The sequence below is a fragment of the Lygodium microphyllum genome, chromosome 21 (assembly GCF_053477565.2).
Source record: "Lygodium microphyllum isolate KBCC chromosome 21, Lygodium_microphyllum_v1.1.10, whole genome shotgun sequence".
Lineage (NCBI taxonomy): Eukaryota > Viridiplantae > Streptophyta > Polypodiopsida > Schizaeales > Lygodiaceae > Lygodium > Lygodium microphyllum.
This window is the reverse complement of record NC_141155.1, coordinates 29,411,460-29,420,203: the sequence shown is the minus strand read 5'-3', so window position 1 is coordinate 29,420,203 and position 8,744 is coordinate 29,411,460. Positions and strand designations below refer to the sequence as shown.

Here is an 8,744-nt window from a genome sequence, read left to right as displayed (position 1 = left end):
AAGCCAAGAAAATGCAGCTCAAGCAAGAGTTGCACAATGTGCAAGGAGAAAATATGAGCATCAATGACTGCCACATGAAGGTGAAGAAGATTGCAGATGCACTTGCTTCCATTGGGTCGCGATGATTTAGTTTCTGTGACCTTGAATGGTCTAGGAAAGGATTATGCATAGTTCTGAACATCCATTTCCATCCGTAAAAGATTTCCTGATCTTGAGGAGTTGATTGCTCTTCTAATTTCTAAGGAGCAGAGAAATGGTGGTGCATCTTCTTCAGGAGGAACTTCAAAAGAAGCTATCTTCTAGTCAAATACTCGAAGAGGTAGAGGCAGAGGTAGAGGAAGCCGATCTGGAGGCCATGGTAGAAATCAGAATATGCAGCAAACTCAAGAAAACCAGTCCTATGGAGGAGGACATGGTAACTCTAGAGGCAGGGGGAGCCAAAGAGGTCGTGGTGGATGGCAAAGAGGCCAAAATGCAAGCAGCAATGTTGAATGCTACTACTGTGGTAAAATGGGTCATATGGCTAAAGACTGCTATAAAAAGCAGAATGACATCATGAATGGAAAATTGCAACAAGGGAATTATGCATCTTCTAGTAGACAGGGTGATGACAGAAATGAGCATTTGTTTATGGTGCAGCACATGACCAATTCTGTGACAAGTACAGAAGAAAGCAACGATGTGTGGTATGTTGACTCAGGTGCATCAAACCACATGACAGGTCATGCAGAATGGATGCAGGATGCAAGGAAAATGGAAAAACCAGGATTTGTGGAGACTGATGATGATACTGCACATCCTATTATGCACATTGAAAAAATTCCTTTGTCTATGCAGGATGGGAAAAGGAAATACTTGTCGGATGTATTTCATGTCCCAAATATCACCAAGAACCTGGTTTCTATTGGGCAAATGCTTGAGGAGGGGTTGCAGGTTAGATTTAACCCTCATGGATGCTTTGTTGAGAATATGAGAAATAAAGGTCACTTGATAGCAAAAGGAAAGAAGAAGGGCAGAATGTTTACGTTGTCGTAGAGTTCACGCAAGGGCTGCAGAACACGGGGTTCAAGGTACAGCAATGGAAGAGACTAACAAGAAGAAAATTGAATTGTTGATCCCAAAGTACACTATATTTCTTGTCAAGTGAGTTACATGAACCTCATGTTCAGAAAAATCTGAACATATTCAGTTTCCTGTTTGTGAAGAGATCTTTGCAAAGATTGCAATATTAGCATACATTTCTATAGGTACGATTGATAGCCAGATGGTGTAGTTCCTAATCCAGAACCATATCCATAACCATTATAAGAGCTAGGAGTATTGATGAAGGATGAAGTTCCGTAGTCCAGATTGACATTCAAGTAGGATCCTGGAAGTGAAATAGGACTGTTGTACCCAGCACTGTAACCAGGATAATGGCCAACACTGAGAGGATGACGATTAAAGCCAGCTTAAGCTGACCCTGCACCATAGGTAGATACACCTATTTCAGTATACTGGGCCCTTTCAGATCCACGAAATGAGGGTTTTTCATAAGAGGTTGTGCATTTGACACATTCAATGGACCCTCCAATATCACATGAAATGTCTACAAAGCCAGCAAGTCGACTATGCACACTTCCATCTGCAGCTAATAGTTTCTGAAGTTGCTTATTGGTGAGTAGTCTAGGATATCTTGTCTCCCAGTAAATACAGTTCACAATGACAGAAGCATAAGGTGCAATAGTTTCATGAAACACAGAGTGATATTGTTCAGGATGAGCATAGTAATTTGCTTTGTCAAAACCCTGTTCAGGATCATTTGGCTACACCATGTGCTCTGCAGATACCACACAACCATACACTTGATAGGTTCCTCCTTTTTATCCCAGAAAAGACTGGTTTATCTTCTCCTTAGCTATGGTGCACGTGAGCTTCTATCACAACTATGGCAAGACCTTTAAGAAACCTCGTAGGCCCTATGAGAAGGAGTGTCTAGATGCTGAGCTCAAACTTGTTGGTCTCTGCAACAAGCGGGAACTCTAGAGAGTGTAGTATGCCCTTAATCGCATCCAGAATAATGCCCGTATGCTTCTGACACTTGATGAAAAGAACCCACGGCGTATCTTTGAAGGAGAGGCTCTACTACGTCACATGTTTAGATATGGTCTCCTCGAGGAGAGCCAGAACAAACTGGATTATGTCCTTGGTTTGACTGTGGAGAACTTTTTGGAGGGCCGCCTGTAGACTTTGGTTTTCAAGTCAGGAATCGCAAAGTCAATCTACCATGCTCGTGTTCTCATCAAACAGAGACACATCAGGGTTGGTAAACAAGTTGTGAATGTGCCCTCTTTCTTGGTGAGGGTGGACTCTCAGAAGCATATTGACTTTACATTGTCCAGTCCTTTTGGAGCTAGCAATGATGCCACCCGATCCATCAAGAAATTCATTTATGAGGACTTAGTATCATCCACTCCAATAAGCTTTTTGCAAATTCTGCTGTGTCGACAGGAAGCAGTGCAACAACAAAAACAGAGAGGTCGCTGAGCAGTGTTCTGGGTCACTGAAAAAGCTTTCATCCTTCTCCTTAGGTTTCCGTCGTCCCTAAGCCCTTTCGTATGGTTAGTGAAAATTTCGCGACCGCCATCATGAGTCAGTGTACTAGTTTTTTCTTTCCATAAATTAGCCGGCAGGCCTGATAGGTTTTTCCACTGAATCCCTGAGGCTAATGACATATCAAAGCCCCCAAAATACTGATTCCCCTCTGATTTTTCCGTCATGCTGTCCTTCCTTATCCCCCAAAACAGCCTGCTTTTCTCTTACTTTTTCCCTCCAAAAGCGGTTCAAAATCCCCAAATTAGTTTTCCCCTCTTATGAATGAGTAAAACACAAATAGTGAAGTGCATCCATCTCTGGAATGTGTGACTGCATATACACATGAGACCCAAACCATGAAATCCAAAACAGAGCCCATTAATTACAACACTTTAAGCTGTTCCACAGTAGCCATAACCAGTCATGTGCCTATGAAGCCATTACTCGCTCCGATTGCTTCACCATAACCATCCCTTCTACAAACATATACTGGACAAGATTTAAGCACCAGCATTGATTTAGACTTTGAGGTTTATCTTTGAGGTCATGCATTGCCCCTTTGTCAGTCAGCTTTACAATGAGTAATCAGTGCATAAACTTCGACTTCGGCTTTGAAGATTGGATTACAAAATACTCCCTCGGTGCTTCACTAGCGCTTTGCTCGCTTCAGCAACTTTTGAGAGACTTCCTTCAACTCTATGTCATGGGAACTTTTGAACTTAGATGATTGCTTCCACAAACCTTCCTTTGATTCCATAATTCCCTACACTTTTCTTAGAGATCATCATTGAAATTATTAGCTTGATAATGTCCTTTGGCATTAGTTTTTCATATTTTTCAAACACACACACATCATGCATCCAAACAAAATCATACACATGCACTAAGGGAATATATACATTGGATGCGGATTATTGTAATGCATCACACACACAATGAATCACACGCAGAAAATAACATAAATGCACAACAAAATAAATGGAGGTGTATACGACTCGGATGCGCAGCAGCACAACATCCACCCCCTCTAAACCTGCGCATCCTCCGGATGTGCCAACTATCAAGGATCATTCAAATCCACAAACAAGTCGAGTCCATCTTCTGTTTCTAGTAGACCTGTTTCTCCATCAGCTTCATCATCTATATTCTCTGCTTCTTCTGCTTGTCTTTCTTCTACCTGCTCTTCTTCTGTCAACACTTCAAGTGCATATTCTTCATCTTCTCTTCTCTTGAAAATCTTGACTCGTTTTCCAGCAATGGGCACCCTCAATACTGTTCCATCTAATTCAGCCAACTCATAGGTACCATTGTCAAAAACCTGTTTCACCTCATACGGTCCAAACCATCTTTGAACCATTTTTCTCATGCTACTATGCTGATTCTCTAGACTACTGTCATAGACTAGAGCCCAATCTCCTTCTTTTATGGCTCTAGGCCTCAAGCGATGCCTTAAATCAAACCTGTCCTTGTTTCTGAGTCGGCTGCCTTCAAACAATCAACTGCTAGCTGCACATCTTCTGTCCTTCTCTCTAGTTGACGAATCCGAAGAGTTAGAAGCTCTTCCCTTGATAAATTCTCATGCCACGGAAGAACACTCCAAGTGAGAGCACAAATTTCTGTAGGCATGACAGGTTTTTGCCCATTCATCAACTCTGTAGGCATGTATCCAGTAGTCACACTATGTGTAGAGCGATCAGCCCACAACGCAAAAGGTAGTAATCTTGGCCAATCCCCAATCCGACCTCTACAAGCTTTTGCCAATGCTTTAACTATCGGCGGATGTCCTCTTTCACTCTTGCCATTTCCCTCTGGATTATAGGCAGTAGTAAGAGCCAATTTAATCCCAAGCCGTGAGAAAAATTCTCTAGCTTCATCTGCATCTAGCTCTCCACGATCAGCTGTAATCTTGCCTATACATCCATACCTACAAAATATTTCTTCCGACAAGAATTTACATACTGTAGTGGTGGTCTTTGTTCGCAAAGATCTGCCTTCAACATAGTTTGTAAGATCCTCCCTAGCCAAGACAAGATATCTCATCTGCCAAAGTCCCACTGGCAAAGTAATCAAGTCTACCACCCACTTATAATGCATACATAGTGGATAAGTCGGATGCAACTCATCACGATGTCGCACTAAAGAGTAAAGCTGGTAGTCCCTGCAAGTCTCCACAAAGTGAGAAACATCTTTATACATCCCTTTCCACCAGTATCTTTCTTTGATTTTCTCATAGGTAGCCCACACACCTCTATGTCCAGCCCATGAGCTCTCATGAAACTCTCGTATAATCTGTATCTGCATTGCTACATCACAAACTACTCTCAAGGGCAAGCCTCCTCTCTTCTTTGGATGCTTCCAAAGAAAACCATCTTTCAAGAAATACCCATAAGCCTTCCTTCTAATTTTCTTGAATTCATCATCTGTCCAATCAGCTCTTCGAGTCAATGAACTTAGATACTGTCCAATTTGCAGCCACTCATCAACATAAAGTTCTTCAATAAAGGCTTCAACAGTAGATACATGACAATCATGAACAAGGACAGAAGCAACAAACTCTGTCTCATCATCTTCTGCAAGCATTGACTCCTCAACCTCATATCTCGCTCTAGATAGCATGTCAACAACTGGATTATCTTTCCCTGCTATGTGTCGAAATTCTGGATTCAATGATTTGATATAGGCAATCCACCGAAGCATCGCTATATCTGGAGTCGAGCAACTAGTAATCATACCAAGCAAAGGAAAACAATCTGTTTCCACAACAACTGAAGCTCCAATAAAATACCCTTTGTCACACTTCAGTGCAGTGACTACTCCCCACAACTCTCTTTTAATCTGCGGATACCTCTTTTGTCGCTCATTAAGAACTTTAGCTCCAAAGCGGATTGCATATCTATTTCCATCAGCATCATCCTGTCCCACTGCCCAACCTATGCCAATAGGGCTAGTATCAACTGTCAACATGATCAGCCGTCCACACAGATAATCCGCCTTGCGAAGAGTAGGAGCAGATTGTAACAGCTTCTTGAGTTTATGCATGGCTTTCGAATGCTTCTCATCCCAATGAAATTTCTGCCCCTTTCGAAGCAGCTGATAAAGAACATCTGCTATATGAGCAAAATGAGGAATCCAAATCATGTAAAATACACAAGCTCCCACAAATCTCCGCACCTCTGAAGTAGTCGAGCAATACTCTGCAATCCTACTTATGGCATCCACCTTTGCAGGTGAAGGCTTCCTGCCATAATATCCAACCATATGCCCAACTATGATGACTTCATTAACACCAAAGACAAATTTCAGCCCTGAAAGAGTCAAGTTTACCTCCTCTAATCGTGTCAATATTTGCTCACAAGCAACCAAGTGGTCAGCCAGAAACTGTCTACATCCACGCAAATCAAGATTTTCATTCTTTTCTTCTTCTGCACAACCCTTAATAGGCACATCATCTAGAAAAGGCATGGTATACTGCGGAATATAGTCTCGTAGAACTCTATGCATAGCATTCATCATATGAGCAACTGAGTTTGTGGCACCTTGAGGCAAGGTACACATCCTCACAAGACCAATAGGTGTCCGCATAGTAGTAATATCCCTGCTTTCCAAGGCAAGCTGAAATTGATCATAACCTGAATACAAGTCACCTAGAGAATAGATGGCTCGTCCTGCAAAAGCCTCAGCAAATTCATCCACAACTGGACCTGTTTCCACATTCCTGATTGTCACTTTGTTCACGGGCTGCATATCCTGAATAAATCTCAAAGTACCATTCTTCTTTGGTACAGTAAACCGCCTGTTAGAATAGGGTGCAGAAGAGGGTTCCAAAATCCCCATTTTAATCTTCTCATTCAGCAACTCTATCAGCTTTGGCAAGTGTGCTTTAGGCACAGGTATAGGACGTATATTCCATGGTACATGAGGAACAGTGAAGATGACCATAGGTGCAACCAATTCAGGACTAATGCAGCCAATCTCATGTGGAAAGAAAGCAAATGCCTTACCATGACGTCCAAGCATCTCTCTAAAACATTCTTTTTCCACTGGAAGCAAGAAATCATCATTTCCAATCTTCAATTCTGCAAGAGGTTCAGCTGTAAATTCATGTCCAATATTTGCAGGATCTCTCAACATAGGCTGCTTCATAGCTTTTTCAATCTGCTCATCACTATCAGGAGGAAGCGGCCTTGCAACCGGCTTAACCTTCTTATCAATTGTTTTATATTTTGTGTCAACCTTGGCATCATTCAAGCACTCTTTTCTTTGCTGCAATTTCTGCAAATTTTCAGCAACTCTCAACTCTGTTGGCTGAAAAATTTCAGCCTTTCGCTCTATGGACTGCATAGGTGCATCCTGAAACTCTGTATGCAGAAATTTTTTTGCATTCAACTCTGTTGGCTGAATGAATTCAGCCCTCTGCAGCTCTGCTAGCTGATCAAGATCAGCCATAAATTCAGTTTGCTGAGTTTTCTCAGCCTCTAACTCTGTTTTCAGCATAAAACCAGAGATTTCCTGAAACATATCCAAGGTTTGCACAGGTATGATCTTTGAACCCTTACATACATCAGTTTTCAGCATTGCTCCCATCTCAAACAATGTATCTGCATAAGACATCCCTTTATACAATCCATCTACATGCTCTTCTGCTTGCAAAATACCTGCATTCTTCAATTCTTTCTCCTTACGACCAATGTATTGCCTGGCAGCTCTACGCAAATCTGAAATTTTCTGATAACTCACTGAACTATCTGAAGAAAAATCCTGGAAGTGAAATAGGACTGCTGTACCCAGCACTGTAACCAGGATAATGGCCAACACTAAGAGGATGATGATTAAAGCCAGCTTAAGCTGACCCTGCACCATAGGTAGATACACCTATTTCAGTATACTGGGCCCTTTCAGATCCACGAAATGAGGGTTTTTCATAAGAGGTTGTGCATTTGACACATTCAATGGACCCTCCAATATCACATGAAATGTCTACAAAGCCAGCAAGTTGGCTATGCACACTTCCATCTGCAGCTAATAGTTTCTGAAGTTGCTTATTGGTGAGCAGTCTAGGATATCTTGTCTCCCAGTAAATACAATTCACAATGACAGAAGCATAAGGCGCAATAGTTTCATGAAACACAGAGTGATATTGTTCAGGATGAGCATAGTAATTTGCTTTGTCAAAACCCTGTTCAAGATCATTTGGCTACACCATGTGCTCTGTAGATACCACACAACCATACACTTGATAGGTTCCTCCTTTTTATCCCAGAAAAGAATGGTTTATCTTCTCCTTAGCTATGGTGCACGTGAGATTCTATCACAACTATGGCAAGACGTTTAAGAAACCTCGTAGGCCCTATGAGAAGGAGCGTCTAGATGCTGAGCTCAAACTTGTTGGAGAATATGGTCTCTGCAACAAGCGGGAACTCTAGAGAGTGCAGTACGCCCTTAATCGCATCCAGAATAATGCTCGTATGCTTCTGACACTTGATGAAAAGAACCCACGGCGTATCTTTGAAGGAGAGGCTCTACTACATCACATGTTTAGATATGGTCTCCTCGAGGAGAGCCAGAAAAAACTGGATTATGTCCTTGCTTTGACTGTGGAGAACTTTTTGGAGCGCCGCCTGTAGACTTTGGTTTTCAAGTCAGGAATGGCAACGTCAATCCACCATGCTCGTGTTCTCATCAAACAGAGACACATCAGGGTTGGTAAACAAGTTGTGAATGTGCCCTCTTTCTTGGTGAGGGTGGACTCTCAGAAGCATATTGACTTTACATTGTCCAGTCCTTTTGGAGCTAGCAATGATGCCACCCGATCCATCAAGAAATTCGTTTATGAGGACTTAGTATCATCCACTCCAATAAGCTTTTTGCAAATTCTGCTATGTCGACAGGAAGCAGTGCAACAGCAAAAACAGAGAGGTCGCTGAGCAGTGTTCTGGGTCACTGAAAAAGCTTTCATCCTTCTCCTTACGTTTTCGTCGTCCCTGAGCCCTTTCGTATGGTTAGTGAAAATGCCGCAGCCGCCATCATGAGTCAGTGTACTAGTTTTTTCTTTCCATAAATTAGCTGGCAGGCTTGATAGGTTTTTCCGCTGAATCCCTGAGGCCAATGACATATCAAAGCCCCCAAAATACTGATTCCCCTCTGATTTTTCCGTCATGCTGTCCTTCCTT

General features: G+C 42.2%; 1 protein-coding gene and 1 pseudogene across 1 annotated transcript; both read left to right on the top strand.

Annotated features, from left to right (window-relative positions):
* The first annotated feature begins 1,899 nt into the window (after positions 1 to 1,899).
* LOC148017854 (small ribosomal subunit protein uS4y pseudogene) lies at positions 1,900 to 2,526 on the top strand (annotated as a pseudogene).
* Positions 2,527 to 8,008: 5,482 nt separating this feature from the next.
* LOC148017853 (small ribosomal subunit protein uS4-like) lies at positions 8,009 to 8,498 on the top strand. Its single transcript, XM_087661504.1, has one exon. It carries the CDS (start codon positions 8,220 to 8,222, stop codon positions 8,496 to 8,498), a length of 279 nt encoding a protein of 92 aa, XP_087517630.1. The 5' UTR covers positions 8,009 to 8,219.
* Positions 8,499 to 8,744: the final 246 nt, after the last annotated feature.